This window comes from Vanderwaltozyma polyspora, genomic scaffold (genome assembly GCF_000150035.1).
Source record: "Vanderwaltozyma polyspora DSM 70294 KpolScaffold359 genomic scaffold, whole genome shotgun sequence".
Classification (NCBI taxonomy): domain Eukaryota; kingdom Fungi; phylum Ascomycota; class Saccharomycetes; order Saccharomycetales; family Saccharomycetaceae; genus Vanderwaltozyma; species Vanderwaltozyma polyspora.
In genome coordinates, this window is record NW_001834568.1 from 1 (window position 1) to 24,453 (window position 24,453).

At 31.4% G+C, this 24,453-nt stretch overlaps 11 protein-coding genes and 1 further gene across 11 annotated transcripts, besides 2 other annotated features; 5 read left to right on the forward strand and 7 right to left on the reverse strand.

Moving 5' to 3' along the window:
• On the forward strand, nt 1–711 carry Kpol_359p1 (uncharacterized protein; the record flags this gene model as incomplete). The annotated part of the gene is made up of 1 exon (XM_001642649.1): nt 1–711. The coding sequence occupies one exon, from the start codon at nt 1–3 to the stop codon at nt 709–711; it is 711 nt and encodes a 236-aa protein (XP_001642699.1).
• Nucleotides 712–1,012: 301 nt separating this feature from the next.
• On the reverse strand, nt 1,013–2,260 carry MRI1 (S-methyl-5-thioribose-1-phosphate isomerase MRI1; the record flags this gene model as incomplete). Its single annotated transcript, XM_001642650.1, has 1 exon — nt 1,013–2,260. The coding sequence occupies one exon, from the start codon at nt 2,258–2,260 to the stop codon at nt 1,013–1,015; it is 1,248 nt and encodes a 415-aa protein (XP_001642700.1).
• An 823-nt stretch (nt 2,261–3,083) lies between these two features.
• VOA1 (Voa1p) lies at nt 3,084–3,950 on the forward strand (the record flags this gene model as incomplete). Its single annotated transcript, XM_001642651.1, has 1 exon — nt 3,084–3,950. The coding sequence occupies one exon, from the start codon at nt 3,084–3,086 to the stop codon at nt 3,948–3,950; it is 867 nt and encodes a 288-aa protein (XP_001642701.1).
• A 205-nt stretch (nt 3,951–4,155) lies between these two features.
• VMA21 (Vma21p) lies at nt 4,156–4,383 on the reverse strand (the record flags this gene model as incomplete). The annotated part of the gene is made up of 1 exon (XM_001642652.1): nt 4,156–4,383. The coding sequence occupies one exon, from the start codon at nt 4,381–4,383 to the stop codon at nt 4,156–4,158; it is 228 nt and encodes a 75-aa protein (XP_001642702.1).
• Nucleotides 4,384–4,635: 252 nt separating this feature from the next.
• Nucleotides 4,636–5,088: a sequence feature (similar to hypothetical protein; correction of possible frameshift sequencing error~similar to Saccharomyces cerevisiae SRB5 (YGR104C)).
• Nucleotides 4,636–5,459, forward strand: Kpol_359p5 (the record flags this gene model as incomplete).
• Nucleotides 5,223–5,459: a sequence feature (similar to hypothetical protein; correction of possible frameshift sequencing error~similar to Saccharomyces cerevisiae SRB5 (YGR104C)).
• A 219-nt stretch (nt 5,460–5,678) lies between these two features.
• NOP7 (mRNA-binding ribosome synthesis protein NOP7) lies at nt 5,679–7,445 on the reverse strand (the record flags this gene model as incomplete). The annotated part of the gene is made up of 1 exon (XM_001642653.1): nt 5,679–7,445. The coding sequence occupies one exon, from the start codon at nt 7,443–7,445 to the stop codon at nt 5,679–5,681; it is 1,767 nt and encodes a 588-aa protein (XP_001642703.1).
• A 761-nt stretch (nt 7,446–8,206) lies between these two features.
• GTF1 (glutamyl-tRNA(Gln) amidotransferase subunit F) lies at nt 8,207–8,665 on the forward strand (the record flags this gene model as incomplete). Its single annotated transcript, XM_001642654.1, has 1 exon — nt 8,207–8,665. The coding sequence occupies one exon, from the start codon at nt 8,207–8,209 to the stop codon at nt 8,663–8,665; it is 459 nt and encodes a 152-aa protein (XP_001642704.1).
• Nucleotides 8,666–8,904: 239 nt separating this feature from the next.
• Nucleotides 8,905–9,951, reverse strand: PCP1 (rhomboid protease PCP1; the record flags this gene model as incomplete). Its single annotated transcript, XM_001642655.1, has 1 exon — nt 8,905–9,951. The coding sequence occupies one exon, from the start codon at nt 9,949–9,951 to the stop codon at nt 8,905–8,907; it is 1,047 nt and encodes a 348-aa protein (XP_001642705.1).
• A 509-nt stretch (nt 9,952–10,460) lies between these two features.
• MDR1 (GTPase-activating protein MDR1) lies at nt 10,461–13,334 on the reverse strand (the record flags this gene model as incomplete). Its single annotated transcript, XM_001642656.1, has 1 exon — nt 10,461–13,334. The coding sequence occupies one exon, from the start codon at nt 13,332–13,334 to the stop codon at nt 10,461–10,463; it is 2,874 nt and encodes a 957-aa protein (XP_001642706.1).
• Nucleotides 13,335–13,822: 488 nt separating this feature from the next.
• Nucleotides 13,823–15,895, reverse strand: TEL2 (Tel2p; the record flags this gene model as incomplete). Its single annotated transcript, XM_001642657.1, has 1 exon — nt 13,823–15,895. The coding sequence occupies one exon, from the start codon at nt 15,893–15,895 to the stop codon at nt 13,823–13,825; it is 2,073 nt and encodes a 690-aa protein (XP_001642707.1).
• A 1,339-nt stretch (nt 15,896–17,234) lies between these two features.
• On the forward strand, nt 17,235–17,876 carry Kpol_359p11 (flavin reductase family protein; the record flags this gene model as incomplete). Its single annotated transcript, XM_001642658.1, has 1 exon — nt 17,235–17,876. The coding sequence occupies one exon, from the start codon at nt 17,235–17,237 to the stop codon at nt 17,874–17,876; it is 642 nt and encodes a 213-aa protein (XP_001642708.1).
• Nucleotides 17,877–18,164: 288 nt separating this feature from the next.
• Nucleotides 18,165–21,392, reverse strand: Kpol_359p12 (uncharacterized protein; the record flags this gene model as incomplete). The annotated part of the gene is made up of 1 exon (XM_001642659.1): nt 18,165–21,392. The coding sequence occupies one exon, from the start codon at nt 21,390–21,392 to the stop codon at nt 18,165–18,167; it is 3,228 nt and encodes a 1,075-aa protein (XP_001642709.1).
• Between the last annotated feature and the right edge of the window lie 3,061 nt (nt 21,393–24,453).

Sequence of the window (24,453 nt, forward strand, 5' to 3'; positions counted from 1 at the left end):
ATGAGAGCCATTTTAGTAAGCTGGTTACTTGAAGGTCATGAAAAGTTCCAATGTTATCCAGAGACATTATATCTAGCCATAAACTTGATGGATAGATTTCTTTCAAAAAATAAAGTAACATTAAGTAAATTACAATTATTGGCAGTGACCTCACTTTTCATTGCCTCTAAATTTGAAGAGGTAAATCTACCAAAGTTATCCGATTATGCATATATTACAGATGGTGCAGCATCTGCCCAAGATATTAAAAGTGCCGAAATGTACATGCTGACATCTTTGCAATTCAACATCGGTTGGCCAAATCCAATGAACTTTCTACGAAGAATTTCAAAAGCAGATAATTATGACTTCGAAACTAGGAATATTGCAAAGATTTTATTAGAATATGCCATTTGTTGCCATAGATTTGTAAATGTCAAACCTTCGGTATTAAGCGCTATAGCAATGTTTATAGCAAGAAGAATAACAAAAAAATCTATCATCTGGGATGAAACTTTTACACATTATAGTGGAGGCATCGATGCACTAAATGACCCACAATTCAAGAGATACTGTAAAGATTTAATTCAAGAAGTATCATCTCCATCTACTAAATTAGATTCATTAATGATTAAATTCAGAGAACAAAGATACAGAGCTCTGTTCTCAAAAGTACTTCATTGGTGCCGTGAACAAAACGAAAATGGCTTTAACAAATTATTTACAAATTAACATAGATATTTTTTTACATTATATTGCATATATTTATTTCATAACACTGGATGTAATACTGTCCATTTTGAATAGTTAACATCCAGCTTTTAATTTAATAGAATTACTCAAGGTATTTATAATCCATTATTGAGCCCTATTAATTGTGCATTTATTATACCCACTGGAACTCAAAACCAAATTTGATCCCAAATTAGGTGAATATTTAATTTTTTTTATATACCTGGATGATAAACTTTATTACATAATATTCATTTTAGTTATAACCAAAGGTACTAGCGAATTTTACTTCCAATGTCAACTAAAACAAAGAAGTTAAGTCAAATTTACCGGATTCATCCTTAGTAAATACCCCTTCTTCAGTGACAATCCCATCGATGAACTCATGTGGAGTAATATCGAAGGCTGGATTCCAAACATTTATTTGAGATGGAGCAATACCAATTTTAGCGCTTACAGGTTCGTTTGATACATTCAAAGCTGGCGTTTCTTCATCGTAGTTCATTAGAGTACCAGTCACTAATTTCATCTCATTTGGTTTACGTTCTTCAACAACTATACCATCACCATTTGGTGTCACATTATCAATGGTTGTCTTTGGGGCTACAACAAAGAACTTAATACCAAACTGTTTGCAAATAATAGCCAATTGGAAAGTACCGATCTTGTTTGCAGTATCACCATTACGTACAATTCTATCAGCACCAACAAAGGCAGCTTTGATTGGATAAGGGCTCGTTTTGATCCTGTATGTAACAGAACTATCAGTGATCAAGGTGGCTGGAATTTCATCGTGGACTAGTTCATATGCAGTTAAACGGGATCCTTGATTATAAGGTCTGGTTTCCAATGGGAAAACATGTTTCATTTTAGAATCAGCGGAAGCTAAAGGTTTCAAAGAGCCGTCAGTATTTACCTTTGGATCCTTGCTTTTTGAATCATTCCATAAAGAACGAATAACACCTAAGGCAGTACCATAACCTGAGGTGGCTAAGGAACCAGTGTTACAAATGGTCAAAACTGCAAATTCTTCGTTAAACCCTTCTTTGGATAATGATTCTAATAAAAATTTAGCACCATTATCACCCATCTTGATATTGTTTGATAAATCTTCATCAATCAATTTACAAACGTAGTTGTACAATTCACTGTTAAATTGCTTCAAATCATTGGTTTCTTTTAAAATTTGAGCAATCTCTTTTAATGCATTAGATAGATTCACAGCAGTTGGCCTAGAGCTCAATAAGTAGTCCAACCTTCCAGTTAATTTAGATCTAGTATCTTCCCAGTCTAATAAATCGTAAAACCATTGAGTTTGATCAAATGAATTAGATAACATCATTTGAGATTCCATTAAAATAGACAAAGAACCAACAATGGCAATAGCAGGAGCACCTCTGACCTGCATAGATTTTATAACAGCGTAACCATCAGATATAGTGTATATTGGCAAATATTTAGTCAGGTATGGTAATAGTAATTGATCTAGCACAGAGACCTGAACATTAGTAGGGTCTGATCTGGCAAAACGAATGGCTTCTAAAGACATTGCAGAATTAATAAAGTAATGAGTAACAGCTGCTATAATGGAAGTTCAACAGGCCTATCCCTTATGTGTCAATAATAACACTATTCATTTAAGTAAATTATATTTAAATCAATCTCATCTCATCTCATTTCATCTCATCTTGAAATTTTTCAATATTTATTTTATGCGACAGTATCTTGTTTGTATGATGAATATCATAGAGAAGTTGAATTTGATGATAAATAATAGTCATCAAAATACTGGAAATATATTCCAATTGAACATATTCAATTAATAATCAGTCTCTATTGGAAACAATCTATTTATTATTACACGATGTACAGATATAATTTTAATCTAAAGATATTTAAAATTCTATATTTTTTGTAAAATGTATCTGACGTTATACTTACTCAATTTCAACCAAACCAGATCCATTAGATAACTTAAATCTACTAATATTCCAAATATAATGAATTCTCTTGATAGAAACAAGGAGTGTGAACGTACTGTTTAGTAGGTTCTTGTAGTTCAATGATTCAAGTATTTAAGTATAACACTTTCATCAACAATCATTATATACGCAATAGTTAACAGAAGCAGCATGTAATATTTTGTTCAATATCAAAAATCCGAATGAACATTATTCATCTTTAAACAACCAACCCTTTGTAACAATTTGCTTTAAATCGATTGACTTAAATGATAATTGGAACTCGATATTAAGAGGGATAGAGACCTTATATCGTGTTATCCTTTTGATATTACTGCTAATTCGTGGATTGTAGAAGAAAGACAGGCACTTTGGTTTGAAAGTGGATGAGAAATTATTAAACAAAGCAAAATGTTAGGATTAAGGACATTTTTAATTCATTTTGTGATTATGTTACAATCAATGTTGGTGGTTGCTAGTCAATCTTTATCAATTGCTTATATCTCAGGGGAAGAATGTAAAAATGTTGATTCTATGAAAATATTAGCATCTCAAAGTAATATCGACCGTCCTTTAGTGATTTTACAATTTGATAAATTTGCAATTTATAAGCAATATAGCTCATCAAATAAAAACTATCCGTACTTGACGAAATATTTTGAACATGATTTAAACCAGGTTTTGCCATTGGAAAAGGATTTCAAGGTCGAAGATTATACAAACTCTGAAATTATTAAATTAGAACAACTACCTTCTTCAGTTTCTGAAATTTTATATACTTACCCATTGCGTGAAAATTTTGTTATTGCTATAGACTTTGAAAGTGCTGTTTATGATTTAGATCAATTGGATGGATTTTTAGAATCAGTTACCTTTTTCTTGGATGAATACTTGCCTCAAACTAAAGTTTTGGCCATCATTTCCCCAGAGATAAACGTAAACTCTAAAAAATCCATTTCAAAGAAAGAAGAAGAAGAAGAAGAAGAAGCAGAAAAAGAAGATTATAAAACCGAAACAGAAGAAGAATATGTGAATGACAACTCAGAAGAAGACAAAGATGAAGTTGAAGCACAAGATAAGAAAGGGAAAAATAAAGAAGATAAGGAGGAAGATTCTGATATTTTAAGTACTATATGGACAGAAGGATTGTTGATGTGTTTGCTAGTTTCTGCATTGTTGCTAGGCATTCTATTCATCGCAATTAGTTGGTTGGCAAGTTTAGAAATCAGTTATGGTGCCTTAGAAAAATCAACTAACCCATTGAAGAAGACAAATTAATACTTTCATTATATTATATATACATATAAACTTAGTATATATAAAAAATAGATATACATAAAATAAAATAAATACACAGACACAATCAGTAAACTATACTATCTATAAAATAAGAGATGATATATTTTATTTTACTCTTAGCACTCAAAGCTAGTCCATTTAAATACCTTTTTCCCCTTTATAATCAATTATAAAAAATAACTTTTCAATCTTTCTTGCTTTCTGCCTTTACATCAGTAGTATCTTCCATAAATGCAACCACTATATAACCAATCAATACTAAGTTAGCTGCTAGAGCTGCTAAACCACCACTTACAATAGTATTTGTAGTGAACTGTTTAATACTAAAAAATGTTAACAATGGACAAATAACCATTGCTGCTGTGAAAAACATCAATTTCTTGATAACTCCTGGTGCAACGTCGACTGGCATCTTAAACTGGTATATAGGCAATTGGGTATTCTATACAGTTGACGATAAAACTGGTTCTAAGATAACTTATTAAGTAACCTTAAATGTTAAATTTAAAAGCTTTAAATTAATATCAATTTTTATAACCGAACCTTCTTATTAAATAAAATTGATAAATTATAAGATACATAATTAAAAAAGAGTGTTTGATTTATGTTCAGGATAAGATTGAACTAGGGGAAAGTATCATATAGTAGGATCTAGAAGTGTACAATGGTTCAGCAATTAAGTTTGTTCGGTTCTATCGACGATGGTTCTTTTGAATTGTTTATAACTGCAGTTAATACGTTATCAGGTAACCCACCCGTATTATTCTCTAATATAACATCTGTGTGGAATCCAAATCCTTCTTATGATATAGATAGAGTTAATTCAAAAAATCAATTAGTAGAACCGAATAGAATTAGACTATTAAGGGCCCTACCTTTAGAGCTTTTAACTCCTTCAGAGGATGAACTCGATTACACATTATTGAAAAAACTATCATCTGATGGCCTTCCTATTAGTCCTGATGTTATAAGAAGAATGCTACAATTTAACAAGAGTGCAGATTCTGAAATGGAAGTTGATTTGAAAGGTATTACAGTCGAAAATTCTTCTTGGGCTTTACACATTTCAGATATTCCTGCTGCTGGGACTAATAGAAAAGTTCTACTCATCAATTTCTGAATCAAGTATATTATCTACCGACGAATCATCTTCACCTTTAACCTTCCATTTCTTAAAGCCATGGGGTTTATTCCAGGATTATCCATATATCTCAGTGGGTGTCAAATTTTTTTTAGCCAATGAAGTAATAATTGACCTTCAAAAAATTTTGGAATATTACAAATAATGATAATATCTTAGTTACCGAAGGTGGATATTTATTAAAAGCATACGTAAATGTAGGGAAAATAACTGATATAGACCGTATTAATCATGCTGAAAGCTCATTATTAGCTTTACAAAAAGAACTCCAAGGGTTTGTCGAATTGGTGATTCCAGACAGGCGATCAATGGATTCCAGACCAGACTATTCTGGTGACATTATATAAAAGTATTAATTAATCTAAAATAATATCACAGTTTAATAATAACAAAAAAGTAAATAATAAAATAATAATAATAAAATGATTATAATAATAATAATAACAATAATAAAATATATGAATGATTTGTATTAATTTACACTTATATAGATAAACAGACCGATTTTAATGACTATGCTGGAAATTTAAACAATATATTATCAAATAAAGAAAGTTCTATCAAAATTATTTCTTGCCTTCTAGTTTTGTTAATTTTTCCTTTGTCTTTGATATTTGCTTCTTCTTCTTCTTTAGGTTTTCAACCTTTTCTTCCTTCTTTGCATTAGAATATTTCATCTTTTTGTACAGCTTACGTTGCTTGTTACTCATCATGATCATCTTCAAGTCCTTTTCTTCTTCTGCTTCAGTAGAAGCTGCCTTTCTCTTCTTGTTCTTTGACTTGACTTCAGTATCCTTTATATCGGAGTATTTTACACCTTGAGCTTCTAATTCCAATTCCTTTTGGGCTCTCAATTCTTCATCGTCTTCATCTTCATCAACATTCTCTTCAACTTCTGCACCAGAGCCTTCTTCAGAATCCTCATCTTCATCATCTTCACCTTCTTCTTCAGCATCAGAGACATTTGGATCATAACCACTAGCGTCACCCCATGGACTCAAGTGAGGTGGTAAAGTTTCACCAGGTAAGTACAAGTTAGCTGGGACTAATTTAGCTTTATTCAAACAGTCAAAAATCCATTGTGGTTGAATATATGTTCTACCTGCAACTTTATTTTTCAAAACAGGTCTATCAACAATTTGATGTGTAACTTTTGAGAAATCGATGTCTTTTGTTTCTAATTTATCTAGAGCGGCTTCACTTATAACAGAGCCACCACAAGATAGAATTAAGAACTCTAGAATATCAATTGGAACTTCCCTACCAACATAAAATACGAAATCTGAGAACAAAGTAGAAACTGGAGATTCATATTGACTTGGTTGAGCCAAGATATCACCTTTGTTTTTGTTGTTATCTTGGAAAGCATCTAATTCAACGGTTTCGACATTTTCAGTTTGTTCATCTTCTGGATTTGTATCATCAACATTTTCATCAGCCTTCATAGCCAATTTCAAAGTTTCAGAATCAATGTTTGAAGTTTCACCAGTAGGTTCTGATAACTTAGTTGCTGTTAAGACATTTTCTTCGGTTTCAGATTCCAAAATATAAGATGACAACCCACTTATTATCTTATTCTTAGCGATATCAACCTTTGGTGGGTATACCAAATCGCTATCTGTGTACAATTTGTATAAAACGAAATGCAACAAAGTAGAGTAAAATTCCAAAAATGTTAACATGATTCTAAAATCGATGTCGCTTGGGATATTTTCAGGAAATTTGAAAGGAACTAACCACCTAACATCTTCACCTCTGATGCTTGCTTGATAGTAAACACCTTTAATAGAAACGAAAACTTTACGAACTAAACGTTCTCTTGCTACATAGGCTAACCATTGATTACAAATTTCATTTGCATCTTTAGTTATTTTCGAAGAGACTTGATCAGTAGCTGGCAAGTTTGCAAATAAGAACAACATGTTCAAAGCATCATCAATATCTCTAACAGCATCAGGAAAACTTGGATAACGTTCTTTGATAATATGATCTAATTTATAAGAAGTTCTATTTTCATCCAATTTCTTAGCAGAAGAAACTTCACCTCTACCTAAAGCTCTAGTTAACTTCTTTGCAAAAGTTTTATGTTCTCTGAATTTATTCAATACAGGTTCATGCATTAGATATTGAATATCTTTTGCATAGTAAAATGTAGTTGGTGCAGTAGAACCTTTATTAGCCTTCTTTTTGTTACGAGGTTCTCTTGGATAGATACCTTTAAAGATACATAACCTTCTGAAATCAGCTAGAGAAACTTGCAACTTTCTAACAGCCTGAGATCTGGTAACAAAGTTCTTTGCGTTACCACTAGTATTCTTCTTCTTAATTCTCATTTTGATATTCTTGATCTATATAGTCCTCCAACTTCTCAGCAATTACAACAACAATAATACATAATTAATAAACCAATAATAAATATAACAACCAATAAATAACAACTTCTACTTACCAATAATATTCTTACTTTAACAACATTGAAAAAACTAAAAACATCTCTGCTCATCTCATCTCATCTCATCTCATCACTGTTTCTAATTCGAGTTCGAATTGGAACTTTCGAAAGCCATTTTGAAAATTTTTCAATTATCACGAATATCCGGGTAATGCTCATCGGAATAGATTCGAAAAGTTCGAAATTGAATTTGTTCCAGTATAAAGGTAGTAGTGGCATCCTGTTGAACAGTTATGCTTGACAATTGGTATTGTATTGTACCATTGATGGCTATATACCTGTATATTCACAACTGTGACTATGATGGATATAGATATGTATTTATATATGTTCTTTTGGTAGATTTGGAAGGATTTCCAGACTAAAAAATATATGTTGTAGTAAAATTGATTGGTACACGTGATATTGGTAGTACTGGTCACGTGGAGCGGGGTTTAATAGTTATTTATATAATGAACTATAGTAATACTAATTGCAACTAACCTGGTACCTTATATGTTTATTAAAATAACTGATTTAAAGAGTCAAATAGATTATACTCAACTCCATAGACCATATCATATCGTTATTATCTACCCCTCTCCAGTGTCCATGTGTTAATATCTTACTCAATTCATCTATCTATCTATATTCAATTATCAAATGCTTGCAAGAAAGTTCACTATACTGAATCGATGTTTAATCAGAAACTTCGTAAGGTATCAATCATCATCTTTAATAGGTGAAAGTTTCATTACGAAAGAACAAATATCGAATTATTTAAATAGCGAAACTTGGTCAGTTACACAGTATACTCAATTTGATACTGATTCAAAAGTTTCTGATGATACAGTTCTGAAAATATTAAAATTATCAGGTTTGCCAAATGAAGGTATTGAAGATTCGGTTAAACTGAAAATCAAAGATAGGTTATCTACACAATTAATATTCATTAATAAATTGCATGAAGTTGAGTGCGATTATGATATAGACGACAAGTATTCACGGATAATTCAAAGAAATCCAAAACCGATGACTTATAATGAAATTATGTTATCTTTAAAAAATACTGAAAAGGATAGTAAATTAGGTGAAATTTCAGGTTCTTGGGAAGCCAACTAACCTCTCAAAAATTTCAGATAAAGATTATTTTGTCATTAGGGAAGGTCTAATGAAAAACAGAAATTAACCTTCACAAATCTTATTTGGTGGCTTCCCAAAAATTGAGGGAACTTAAGTTAAAGAAAAATCAATATACCAGATATTTATTTACAATCTTGTTTATATCATTGCATAAAGAAATGAATGTTAATAATAAAATCATTACATATTTACATATTTAATATATTTAATATATTATTTTAAATCCATCTAGACATTTTTTCCATCCTACGTTCTCTGTTTTTTCTTGTCACTTGGCTAATGTACCATCCGTATGCAACACCAATCATTGAACCACCTAAATGTGCAGCGTAATCAAATGTACCCCATCTTAATGCACAACCTGCTGCATTCCAAGCCATAGCAGCTAAAAATGCTACCCAAGCACCACCTGGAATAGGGAAAACGAAAAGTAAAATCTTGGCTTGAGGAAATAGATATGAAAAACAACCAAAGATACCAAATAAAGCACCACTTGCACCTAAACTTGGACCCATCATCATTAAACGTGCAATCTTTGGATACCACAAGGAAAATAACGAGGCCCCTAATGCACTATTCATATATAATGAAAAGAAATTCGAGGCACCTAACATGCTACATAAAGAAGTACCAAACGACCATAGTGCTAACATGTTCATAGCCAAATGCCAACCTTCCTGATGTGAAAATGCACTGCCGATCAATGACCATTTGCTATAAATATTTGATTTTTCTAACAACATATACCTTTGTAAGAAACGCCAATTCTTGGGTAATTGCCAGAGACCAAAAACAACTACATTCAAACCCAATATTGTATAAACCAAGTGAGATGGATTCCTTTTAAAATGATTAAATGGCGGAACATATTCGAATAAATAGGGAGAACCAAAATAAATACCAACCATTAAAGATGCACCAAAGATTGTTAAATTTCGAAGGGAGTTAGTGCCTCTATCATTTTGACGATACTGTTGGAATCTGTTCAATCTAACATAGCGGTTGGATGAGTTTTCACCTGACATAGGATTAAACCTTGATCTTATCAGTGAAGTAGTTGAAAAAGATCTCACATTATTTATTTGAGCAATTGCATTTCTTTGATTAATACAGGTATTTTTTATTTTCAAATTAGCACCAAAGAATTGACCTTTCAATGCTGTCCTCTGCAATTGAGTACTGTTTCTGGTAAAAAATGAACTCTTAGAAGAGAGTAACTTGGATGGTGAAGCTCCTCCAATGGTAAACCATTTATTGTAAAACATTGGTATATTCCTCAAACTCCTAATAGAGAACTGATTTGGTATATAAAAATGACTTGGAACCACTTATTAATCTTCTAATTTGATACTTAAAGTCCGACTTATAATAGTAACTAGTTTCATTCAAACTCGAATTTCTTAATTATCAATAAATAAATATTCAGTACTACGTAATTTAATTTAATTTATTGACACGTGACTATATTATAAGATTTATCATATCCTCATAAAGTAACAGAATTTGATGATATAAGCGCAAGCTTAATAAAGTTTATATTTTTATTGATCAGAAATTGGTACTTTTGGCCACTCCATTTCCAACACAGGGACAGTGATAATTATATAGAAATATTTAACTTATGCTAGAGACTTTTTGTTAAAAACAAATTAAACCAGAATAGAAGAATGTGTTAAATTCTATTCCTCTTCCTATTTATTCTCTTCCCTTATTTTGCTTTAATTTTTTTTTTTCGTTTTACGACAATTTAATAATGATATTTGTGTTTCTTAATTTATGCTTCAAATTCGATCAGATCTCCTTGAGAATCTAAATCTCTTGTAGGAACAGTTTTCAAATTGTGACGATCAGGAGAATTTGGACCTTCATTTTCCATTTCCATTTCAACCCATGAACTACCTAACAAATCTTCATGCTCTTCTTGATGTTCGTGCGAGAAGTCATCTAGATCATCAAATCTATCTTCCTTACTTGAACCATAGGAACTGGTTAAAACCGAACCGCTGTTAATAGTGTGAGCACCTGCACTTTCGACTGATGTAATACTGCCTCTTGTAGTGACAGAATCCACACGACGACGAACTTGTTCTGCAACTCTACGTCCATCAGCTATGATACCATCAAACATGCTTCTTAATGGTCTATTTTTCATTACGTTCTCAATAGGTTGATCAGTGTGAATTGAAGATCCCCATGTGCTTGCAAAAAATAACTCATATGTTTCATCGGCTAATATTATCATTCTAAATGTGGCCAAATCTAATAACTTTGGGCGAGTCGGATCTAGTGCTACATTGGCCTTCAAAGTATTAAATTTCTTTTTCTTTGCTTCTCCATCTAATTCATCATCTGAAAAATTAATTAAGTCAATTTCTTCAGCAAGTTCAAAAGATTTGGCATATTCAAACGATCTTTGCAAAAAGCTACTTGCAGCTTTCAAATATCTTTCGGACTGTTCTATCTTACACTTCTCTTCATCAACCTGGACATCAGATGGAAGATCTATCTCATCGGTAGTGTTTTCCTCATTAAACTTCTCCCTTGCTAGTTTTTCCGCAATATCATCTTCTATAGATTGTTTGGTCAATAAATCAATGTATCTACCAGTCTTCCAAGGTTCTGTCAAGAAAAGTAATCCTTCAGATACTTGAAGGACTTCTTCTCTATGTAATTCTCCGTCATTATCAGTATCATACAATGAGAAAAAATAGTTAATTAATTGTAAAAGATCAGTTGATTTCAAGTTATCTATACCAGTGACAACATCATTTAAAGTCAATTCGCCTAAATGATTAGAATCCCACTTTCTAAACAACTTTTTTAAGAAGTCTGTCTTTTGCTTGCGGAAGGCAGGATTTTCATCACTTTCACTAGGTTTACACCAATCACAGAATTTGCTTAACAATTGAATAAAAACATCAAAACTCATACTTGAAGAACCTGTACCCATACTTATCTTGTGCGTCTCGATACTTTGATAGTATATGTCATAAATATTTGATAAATCTTCATCTGTCAAGTTAAATGTCTTCGGCATTTGACGCATCTGGGTTCTCTTAACAAAAGTCTCTATATTTTGCAAGATGCCCTTTTGATGTTTATTTCTTTCTTGTATTATCATACCTTCACTGATTATGCTGAACTCTTTAAATGCGGTAACTAATAATTCTTGGAATTTTGTAATCTGCCTACGATTTGTATCATCAGATTCAGGGTATGCACTATCACCTAGAGTTTGAAAGTAATTCTTTAATACAGCAATAAAAGTACCGTCCTCTTCTGCAGATGATAAATCGTCAGCATTGACTTTTAACACTGCCAATGCTACTTGAAATAAAGTTTTAGCTCCATTCAAGAAAAATATATCCATAATTCTAAATGCATATTCTAATGGCATAGATGTAAAGAAAAGGGATAAAAACCATGGCAAAGATATTACTGAAAGTTGAATATCATTCTGAACAATATGTTTCCATAGTATTGGTAAACGATCCTCTACAAATGCTTCGAACACTTTTTGATCCAATAATGTACCATACATGGTTTTCGAATAATAACCTGGCACATAAATATCGCATAATTTTGTTAAGCACCAAAAAGCTTGTTCTTCAGTCATGAAAATTAATAAACCTGCTACAACAATATTCATGGCTTGACAATAACCAACATCTGGATTTTTCCAGGAATAGGCTGTTAATACATTTCTTAAGCGCCCAATACCTTCTTCACTTTGATAAGCCCTATATTCTGGTAAAGATCTCTTTAAATCCTTTTCAATCTCATCAATAGCTTGTGAAGTTTTACCTTCATTATCCCTCAAAATTTTTTGATATTCTCCAGAATTTGCATGTCTTAAATATATTGAACCTGAACATAGCTCCCAGATTTCACCTCTAATTCTGTTTGGAAGACCAACTCTTATTAATTTTTGAAACATGTGATTCTTGACAATAGCCATGTTCTGGCCGTTTTCTTTAAAATATTCAAACCATAATCTCAATTTTGCCTTTTCCTTATCTAATTCAGCACGTCCAGGGTATTTAAATTGTTGCCCTAAACCAGCTCTTGGAGGAATTAAATCCTTTTGATGAAGAATATTTTTGGTAATAATAAACTCTGAATAACAAGTCGATAAAAATTGTGGAAGATTTTTGGCTGTCTCTATATTATTCTTTAAATTTAATTTTAATTGGTGTGAAAATTGTTCGGATCTATAACGTAATCCTATAAATTGGATAGAAATTTTAGACCCTGAATAAAGTGTAATATTCAAAGCGAAAGAATGAGATTCAGAGGGACTTCTTTCAACTCTCTTTATAGTAGATAAATTCATAACTAGTACACAAGAATATTGATCAAATGCATCTCTGAATACCAAAAAATGTGGTGTTAAATATAATCTACCAGAATACACATAAGAGACTGGTGATTTTTGATTAATTTCAGTTTTTGATCTGGACATGGCCATGATCTTACTATAAGCACCAACAAAAGATATATCAGCGTTGGTATCATCTATAATGTTTTCTTCAGCTGGCAATCTATATTCATACTTAAATTTTTCATCTCTGCTGATAGCAGGGGTAAAGCTTTCTGCTATCTTATCGAAAAATGGTGTCTTCTGGCGAAGACTACCAAGGAAAGACATATCACTTCGAGTTCTCTAATAACTGTCTATCCTACTTGTTCACAATATCATACAAATTAGATCAACAGTAACAAACTTTTCTTAACAATTAGCTCTTCTTAAACAGTTAAACATAACAGTAACAAGTTTAATTAATTAAGTTTCGATGAAGTAGAAGAATATCGCTTATATCATATTATCACGTGATATGGATATATTGGAATTAACTAACTTGGATGCGAAGAAATGGTATAATTACGTGACAGTGAATAGTATTATCGTCTATGGATATATACTTAATTAATTATTACTATCTAAATGAAACTAGTGAATTGTAACTTATAAAATATGGAGATCTTTCTAATATCTCCTCGATACAATTAAAAGTTTTATGCAAGAAATGAAATTTGACCCTGATTGAACTTTTTACAATACTACCGCTTGAAGTTCTTTATTAAAAATATTCTTTATCAACAAAAAAATGCATCATAAAAATACACGAGTAGGGATTATTCTTTTGGATTTTGTGAATTTAGAATCAGATATTTTTCAATTGGCAAGTTCTGCTTTAATGCATCTTCCACTATATTGTTAAACATATATGTCATATTTTCATAGTCATAAACAGGGAATGCACAATGATAAACCATTTGGACTGTTGAAAAATAATGAATCTTAAACAATACATCAAAACTTCCCATATCAATACCATTTAGCCAGCCGTTTGTTAATGGATAAAAAAATGATCTTGCATATTTTTGAAACCTATTTCTATTTGGTTTAATCTTAGATTTATTTAGTTTCTGAGACCTCCAAGTTGTTTCTTTCTCTTTGATAATTTGCTGTGAATCTTTAGTTATATCTTCGATTACATTCATTTCATAATTCGTATGCCAAGGTAATTTGCTTGTTGGGAAATCATACTCCGGCTTTGCGACATATGGATCATCGAAACCTCTTAATTCTCTTGAAGCCAATCCAATACTAGATACAATTGACATTCTTTGTTGTAAAGATAATTCCTTTGTAAATAAAAGATTGAATAATTCTTTAATATTATCTGGAGACGTAACTATGATGCTGACCATTGCGTTAATTCTCCATTCTTCGAATTTTTTCTCATCGAAATTGTTATTTAAACATGCAACATTTGCGAGCAATGAAGGAGCATAAAAATTAACTTCCATCTCAAAGTCTTTCTTTTGCCTTACTAATTTCACAACTATTTGTAATAATTCTACAAGGTTTTCCCTCTTTGTTTTATCAATTTTTTCAAACTCTTGTACAATATCCTTTAAGAATACAAATCTAATTCTGCCATCTATTTCATCTTCATCATCATCATCACTATCAAATTCAAGTGACATTTGTTTGAACTGATCGGCAGTTCTTGGTACTAATTCAAAATCAATTTTCTCTTTATTCACATTGGAGTTCAATTTCGTAAAATCAATGGAATTTTGGACATCATCAAACGATAGATCAGGTATATCGATTATGAAGTCACTTTCATACTGTAATTGATTGTTTGAAACCAGTTTTGCAATGTACATTGTTCTTTCTCTGATCAACCTATCTTGGTGTCCTAAACGTTTTGTGACTGCATTTAAAAATTTAGAGCCATTTGCAATTTTATCCCTCTGGTTTGAATCTAATTTTACTTTTAAAAGAATTGTAAAGAGTTGGCATATACTTTCATCATTTGATTCATCTAGTGCGTCAAATCTTTCTAATAATCCAGTTGAGAACGATATTATTAATACTACTGGTAATAGTTTAATAATTGTTTCTTGTAATGCCGTTGATTTCAAACTAAGAAGTAATTGGAGGTCAATTACTTTATGCAAGTTGAATTTTTCTAAAATTTTAGCAACTTCTAAATAATTACCACTGTGGGTTTTTGAATCAAGATATGATATTAAAAATTTTCCCACAATTCTCTTTTGATCCAATCTTGTAGAGTTGTTGACAATCTTGATGAACAATTCAAAATATGTTTCTTCACTTAAAAATAAATCCTGTATTAGAATATCTAATCCTAGAATTGGATTTAAAGAAAAAAATGCAACTAGATAATGTCCAAAACAAGGTGACTCTATCAATTTATTTGAATCGTTTTCTAAAATATATTTAAGTTGAGTCGATAGTATATTTAAGTAATCGACAATATCTACCTTCTTGGAAATAAAATTGAATAATTTACTTCCAAAAAGCATTGAAATGATGAAATTTCTCTTTTCCTTTGAATTGATTGCATCAATAGAATAATTGTAAAGACAATTTGGATACTTTATTAGTAACTCAATTAATAAATTCACAAATAAATTTCTTTCAGGGTTTATCACATCAATTGTATTACCAAAACTTACCAATTGAGCTAAAAACGTAAATGATTTAGAAATAAGCACCATTAATTTCTGTTGCTCCCTGATATGTAAAGAAGAATATACAGGCACCACAACGGTGATTAAGACCATTATGGTCTCTAAATCTAATTCATCAATTGTTAGTTCTTTTAATAAAATTTCGATATTCGTAGAATCAGGATTCTTCTTGACATCTTGCACAACATTAAGGACCATCTTCAAAGTCACCCAAAAGGACCTGGTAATAGCAGTTAATGATTAATAGTTTGTCCTTTGTTGAATTCCCCTCTCAACAATTTGTTCTTAAAATATCAATTATTTTCGAAATCATCTTAAATAATGATCTAATAGATAACTTTTTGAATAAATCGATTCGAAATATAAGAACAGAGAGGGTTAAACAAAAAATAAATCATGGTCAATGTTAGTTTAAAGCATTAACAGTCCAATACCATATAGATAGTGCTATTACAATTAAATATGATGCAAATTTACTTTTAATGATAATTAAGAAATATGGACTACACCATAATAACATTCAAGATCAGAACTTTATCACCTGTAAGGCTCTGTTGAATTTTAAGCAATTCAAATAGTACTATAAAGAATACTATGGGATATCAATCAGATAGTATGAATGTACCCCGTATTTAATAATATTTGCTTGATATTATTGCAATCCTACATGATAAGTTTGATTATGTTTTATACATTTAGTAACAAAAGGGTACCTCTCAAGCATCATTATGATAAAATCACAGATGCTGAAAAGACTTAAGAATCATAACGCCAACTCTTGGTATTATTTCCGCTCGTATCATTGACTGATGATATCACTAAATCGATAAGAATGAAATTACAACATTTATAGAGAACTTCGGTGATTAATAACTGGAAATAATGGCATCAACTGTTGTTAATTCCCTACTTCTTAATTTACGAGTGTAGTATGAATAGTGAGAAAAACCTCCGGTTAATCAATGACCACGCTTACTTCACAAGACATATATACATCATTCTAACATTGATTTAATCACCACCCTCTCAAATGTTTGATATATCATGGTGAAGGAAGTTTCTTCCGTTACTGGCATTGCATTGTCTTAATATTAACTTTAATAGGTATCTATGGTAATTTTAATATGTGGTTCGAATATTAAAAATTTAGTATGGGCCCCTCAATTTTCTTCTAAAATATGAAAAATCTTGAAATTTAAAAGAAGTTTTGACACCATTAAAGCAAAGCAAAGTAAAGATATATAAATGAATTTATCTAATCGATGTTTTTGTAATTATATAAATTAATAGCTACTTCTGGGGACGATAGAATAAAATTAAAATTTGCTAATTTAAATTGATATTTGCGTTGTGTATATTAGTTAAGAATAGTAAGATCAAATAAAAGATAAAATTATAAGTACAGAAATCGCAAGTAATAATATAAATCAAGATAAAAAAAAAGTTCTGTTAGTTAGATATTATTATTATTCTCATATTTATATATATTTACAATTTATTATAATCAAGAAAATATTTTAGCAGAAACTACTAAATAATGAGTTTACTAACGAAAAGATGGTCATCTTCTACACATTCTGGGAAACATTTAGTTAAGCAACAATTATTCAAAGATGCAATGGGTAAAATGGCTAGTCAAGCAATGATTATATCTTCTGCCTGCAATGATAATTTACCGCATTCTTCATTTAGGGGTTTAACTGCTTCATCAGTTTCATCTTTGGCTTTAAAACCATCGCCAATGATTCAATTTAATATTCAATTACCTTCATTTACTTCTGATTTTCTACATAAGTATTCAATGTTTGCTGTTCATTTGTTGAAACCAAATCCAGTATCAATTGAGCTAGCCAAAACTTTCAGTCAAGGTGCTACGACTTTAAAACATTCAAACGTCGTTGTTCCAACTAAACCGTTTGCTACATTAAAAGAAGATATAGATTATGAAACATTATCTATTAGAGGTACAGATTTAGTTATTCCAATTTTGAAAAATTCTGAATATGTATTGCTTTGCAAGAAGAAAGATGTATTCCGTGTTGGTGATCATGAGATTTGGGTTGGTAATGTAGAAGATATTTTAGTTAATGACCAGGATTCCACTGGTGGAGTGTTGTATTACAACAGAAATTTCCATAAGCTTGGAGGTGTGATTCCTCATAATGAGATTAAGAATTAGATCAGTTAATTCATCAAAAGTTAAAACCAGAAAGAGAAAAATAATATTCCTATATTTTAATGATTTAATGTATTAATACATTATTTAAATCTAATTCATGTTTTCCAAATATTCATAATCACACTTCCATCCTTAGCATTTACAATATACATTGTAATTTAATATGTCATAACTATCTATAATATCATTTTAATATATAAAAAACTCATAAATAAATTGTATATAATTAGTTTTTAAAAAAGTATGTCTTTAGTAGTAACCACCCCTGAGTCTACCCTGAATTTTAACCTAAGTATACAATGATTGACTTAATTTAATTACTTTAGGAGCTTCCTCTAATGATTCACAATCATCATGTTCATCAATACCATTATTCATCATATGTTCATTGTAAAACATTCCTGATGTGGCTCCAGTTCTCTTAGAAAACTTCAAACTACTCAATGAGCTGAAAGAACGAGTTTTCTTATGCTTTTTCACAGATTGTACTCTTGAATTAACTGGAGTTAAATTCAAACTATTAGAACTATTATTGGCGCTATGGTACATCAACCCATGATTCTCATTGTTAGAAATTAAATCGTTATTAATTTTAATGCCTGGGTTTGAATTGATAGATATGCCATTTGAGTTAGCCATTTCAATACCAGTTAAATTATCAATAGCCGTATTCTTTGCGTCCAATACTGTGGTTGTTGGAATTGACGATGCACTGACACTTCTTTGAAATTTTGGTGCGGTTAACATAAAATCTTGATTATTCAGTTTCATTTGAGGCAATTTCATCCTTTCTATATCTTCTAAAGATATGGAAATATCACCGATCTTTTGAGATAAGGTTGAACCGGGAGATCTTGAACCTTGAGATTCTTGATGTGGAGTTGTCGGGTTAGATCTGACTTCTCTTCTAACTGGCAATGCAAAGTAACCGCCAGAACTTTCATCTGAGTTTTGGGTTTTATGAGATAACATAGACATGTTAGGGGATGTTACATTATTGATGTTCTTGGCTTGTGTAAGTGGTTCTATTTTTATCTGACTATTTGAAGCGCTTGTATTACCTGAATTCAATACTGGTATCGAACCAGCACTATACGACCTCATTGGAGCTATCAAGTTACCCTTGTCATCAAGAATTGGTGATGTAATCCTTGATGCATTAGCATTTATTAATGTAAATGCAGATGGTGGTTCTGGAATTGAGAGTGAACTTGCCGTAAAGTTGGAGATAAATCCACTTGCCAACTCATTAGATGGAACCACTGAATTTGAAGTTTGACGAGAGTTCTTTAACATGTTCTCTTCGATAAAATTGGCTCTTTGATGAATATCAGTAAATGAAGTCAAATATTTGATATCATTAATCCACTTTTTGAAGTATTTAACATCTTGAGGAGTGGCAGTCGTTTGATCGATATAAAAAGTCCATTTAACTGGCGTCAAGACTTCATTTGCGTTAGGAACTTTCTTGACAGGGTTTCTTTGAGATTGCAATGATGTTGAAGAAGAATTACTTGCCTTACGAGATTCGCTGCTGGATGAACCCTTCCACAATTTGCTCAAACCATGGTGAGATTTAGTAACAATCTTTTGGGCTTCTTGACCAGTTTTCGTTAAAGTTGTAGATGACATTGAATGTAAATTTTCCGCTGTTTGTTTGGCCAGTTGACTACCTGAATAGTGTTTTTGAATCACTTGCGGAGCAATAGGGGTTGCTTCTCTACTATAAACTCCAGGAGCTTCTAATACTAACTTATAGTCGCTACATTTAATAATTTTACATTCATCTAATGGAATACTGAAAACTGGTAACAACGTTTTCTTTCTCTTAGGTTGGGTATATTTAGGATTGTGGTAACCTGGTTGACCTTTAACAGGTTGACTTTTACAGCTTTGTCCCTTTGAAGCATTACCTTTAGCATTTTGACCTTTCTGAATTTCATTTAAACTAGGTACCGATTCTGGATAGAAACCACTTTTGTATAAATTATTACTTTTAAATTCGTGTAAATAATTTGCAGTTAAAATGAAATAACCTTCAGTTGATGATGAATTTCCCTTTCTAAACTTCAAATAACCAGACTTTATACATTTACCCATTGGTGAATTGGCCCTTGGGTACTCAATATCTGAAAAGGAACGTTCTGGTGGTACAGGATCATTTGATTTCCAATTGATCAAACATTTGCCATGACATGTTACAAATTTATCCCATTCAATAGCAGGAGGATTTGAACATATACCCTTGTATAATTCTTGACATAAAATTCTTAAGACTAATTGGGCTTCTGAACCTAATAATGAAGAATAACTTTGTAATGTATGTTGAACTTTAGCATATATAATTTTTTCTAATTTCATACCCGCTGATTGTAAATTAATAAATGCAGTTCTCAAATAATTTTCTTCTTCAATTTGTCTTTTCAATTGTAAATCTAATTGTAATTTCAATAAAAATGGGTCATGTTTTGGTTTAATACCTTTTGCTGAAAACTTTGGATTTGACATAACTCTACAAGCTGTGATATACTTGTTTAAAAGTTGTGAAGTAATTTTAATATGATCATTAATATTCGTCTTGAAATTGTCATGTAATGATTTAATATCTTTAACTTTCATGGATAAATCTTTCCTTAAAGATTCTAATTGAGGAATTAAGTTATTAGCAATTTCTTTTGAAACTTTATACTGCTGGTTGGCTAATGACAAGTGATATTTTTTCAAGATAATTTGAATGTCTTGAATTGATCCTGAACCAAAATTCATGAAACCTGACGCAGCTAATGGATTGTTTAAGTCTTTGTTCAAAGTAAATTGAGAAGATGCAGGATTGAAACTAGAGCTATCATTTAAATTTGAACTTGATAGATTGGACTGCTTTTTCTTTTCTGCTAACGTCATAGGTTGTTGTTTTCTCATAGGTCTAGTATGTGTCATTGGATCAACCAATGTATTTGTTTGTTCATCTAAATCTGTTAAGAATTTGAATTTTACTGCATCTTTCATTTGAGTATTAATTCTTGCAAATTCTTCTTGAGCATAAGCCATTTCCTTTAAATAATTAATTAAAGCTTTTAAAATCTTTTTCCATTTGTAGAATCTATCAGCTAAAACAACGGTTGGATATTCTTTAACGAAATTATTTTCACCATCATAGATATCATTTTCTGTATAACCATCATGATCATCTATATCTAAAGAAGCAGATAACTTCACTGGTTTAGGAATTGGAACAGAAGTATAAAATGGAGATTTTTTGTTTGTTCTTGGTAAAATTGAGTCTTTACCCTGAAGATGTGGAGCACCTTGATGCAAGTTAAATGAATAATTTGAATCTAGGATAGCGGCAGGATCATTATGGTATAAATCTAGCAGCAGTTGAGATTCAGATGATTGCATCGATTCCTCGTCAAAGGGACCGTAGCCATTAATGCTGTCATAAACACTTGGAGTTATCAATGACTCAGCTAGAGTTGAGCTACCATTGTTATGGTTTAGAGAGAAATAATCAGACATTAACGAGTCTTATTGTATTAATGTAAGCAAATTATCAGTATCAAAGTTAATTTCTGTCTTGGTATGGAATATTTTAAGTTAATTTACTCTCGATTCCAAGAACTCTATGGAAGACAAACAAATCTCCTAACCACCTATAATATATCTGTTATCGTTACCTTCTTATAGAGAAAGAGATATAGCTAGTCTGGAATGGCGCATACAAGTGCAAAAATATAACGAGGATGAAGAAGCAAATATATACGACACGAATCGTTCAAAAGAGTACTTTATATATATATGATATGATTAGAGAGAGAGAATAAAAATTAAAACATTGAATATGGGCAAATGAGTACTAATTAATCACTATATATTTCTTTAAAAATGACCCACCCACCCATATGGCTTGAAGATGTATATGTATGTATGTACCTCAGCGATAGCTTCTTGTTTGAGAGTACATCTAGGTAGAACGATAGGCCAAGAAGGAGAAGAAACTCAGCCAAAAAGTATCATCAACGCAATAATAATAATAAGAATAATAATAATACTAAAAATTGGGTTAAGCATACAATTCTATTATTATTTTGATTTTTTATTTAATTTCTTTTCACTGTTAAGTGTGTGTTACGTAGTAATCAATACTTGTCATTAATGATGGCACTAAAAGTAGTTCGTAGTTTACGTATAGATGAGATTGTATATATTTAACTTCGAATCGAAAAAGTTCTTGGTGTGTGTGTGTGAATATATTTTGAGCTTCTCGTCTTCCCATTTTTGTAACATTCTCTATCCCATTTCTTTTTGTCAGGTTTCTCTGTGAGACCACAAAAACTTTAAAAAAGAAAAAGAGAGACAGTGATAAGTTTTGATAGATCAGCTCGTGAAAAAAGACATGCAGAAACGAGACAAAGAAGGCAAAAAGAAAAACCATTACATTACACAAAAAGCAAAAGCTGCAGAGGTCTATTCGTAGGAAGAAGAAAAAAAAACGAAGTACAGTTGGTTGTGTGTTTTGTTGTTACACAAAAACCAATCCAATAAAAAAATAAAAAAGAAAAAAAGTTTCTTTTGTTTTTGTCTCGTCGTCTTCCATTAATCTAATCTCTTGCTGGTTCCTTTTAGTTTTTGTTGGCTCTTTGGGTCAAAATTTATAATGTGAGAGGGGGGGCATATGACACTGAAAATGATCAGGAAAATTAGATGAATTCACTCTTTACTTTTTAGTGTGTTTAACGGAATAATTATATCTATTACCATCTCTCCCTGTTTATGCATCTCTGCATGTGTCTTGGACGACAAGATACGTTGGTATCCTCATTCTTTTATGAATGCTTGTTTGGCTTCTTTTTTTGCTTTTGAACTAAATTAGTTTATAACTGTGTGCGGTTCAGAAACTATGGTGGTACACTGCTTCATAACTGTTTTAATGCAAAATCGGAATATTTGGGATTGGTATATTTTACTCAACTACTCTCCCCAACTTTGCTTCTTACCATACTTTATTCTATTGAAACGTCTATTCTGCTTCCTCTCTTTCCTCGGATTAATTTTCCGACTAATAGCAAACAATTAATCGTGCCTTGTTTTCTCTACCCTCTGGAAAAAATATTTTAGTATTTCGATTTTTAACACATCATAATTAGGACAAATTAGGACAAATTATATGTGTTTATTAATTTTGCTCGGTGAAAAAGGTTTTTCCGGACTCATTCCATGTATCTTTTACCACGTATCTATCAAAGTATAATTTTCGACTGGAAGTTACTGTAATTTGTTATATTTTAATTGACTGGGTCAAAATATCTTCTCTCTTAAGGCCTCCCTCATTCTTTCATCTCCTCCTTCTCGCACCCACACTAAACCAGTTGTAGGTTACATCTCTAAAATGGGATCCCATTAATTAATTAACTGCTTGGATGGCTGTATCTATCGATCGATCGAACTACACTCAAGCAGCGTTTCTTTGTCATTCGAATTCGTATAATGATTAAAAAAATTGACCCAATTTCCGGTTTACCACTAATTTTCCCAACTCTAAACAGAATTCGTCCAAAGTAGGCATGGATGGACAACTCGGTGCCCGCTCGTTTTTTTGTTATCACATGACCTTTTTTGACTTTTTTTGAGGTTCATCCAAGCCAGTTACAGACAAATCCCGTAGCTGATATGACCACCAGATGGCAAGCCAATTTCTTCATTTGGCGACTTACTATGAGGCCAAGATTTTTACTTCGTAGCCGACCCATGCCTAGTTCAAAGTATTTTAATCTAATTGAGATCCCCTTTGGGTCAAAAAAACAATAATAATATTATTATTATTATTATTATTCAATTAAAGAAAAATACCAGCTAATTGTTTGGCGCTGGTATTTACCAGTACCATAAGGAATGGTTGGGCCAAAAATGTCACAACTCACCCTCATAGTTAAATGTTCAAACAAATAAATTGGCCAGCTGGAGGGACAATAGATTAGCAGGAGCTTTGGGCTACATCATGGCTTTTTTCTTGACGACTCTGGCCTAAATACCATGTGAGTATCACATGATATCAACCCTAGTAATACGGTTATACGATACAAAATCTACGCTGGCACACCTCCGCGTCAGTCAAGTGATGAGATCTAAACTCAACAGGTTCTAATGCTAAAAAAGTATCAAATTCATATTGACCATTGGCTTTGATTATTTGAATATTATTCACAGCAGGAGAATAAACGAAGAGATAGCGTAAGAACCTACTTGTCCTCCTCCCACCTTTTACAAAATTAAAGTGGTTATAGCCCAATACTCGTACGGATAATATATTCGCAGTTTCTCGTTCTACTTCTTGTTATTACTGGGAGATCTATGTTACTCTCGTTCTGTAAAACACAATAATTTTTGTCATACATATCGAACCTTGTTTACGGCGAGGTTTGTAACCATCTAGTTTCAAAATATAATCCTCAAGAATATACTTCGGATTAAATCTCAACTAATGAATAATCGGATTCTAATAATAATACTAAATGAGAGGACCTGAAAATATTCAATTCTAATTTACGTCACAAAATATAGTTATACTTATTATAAAACC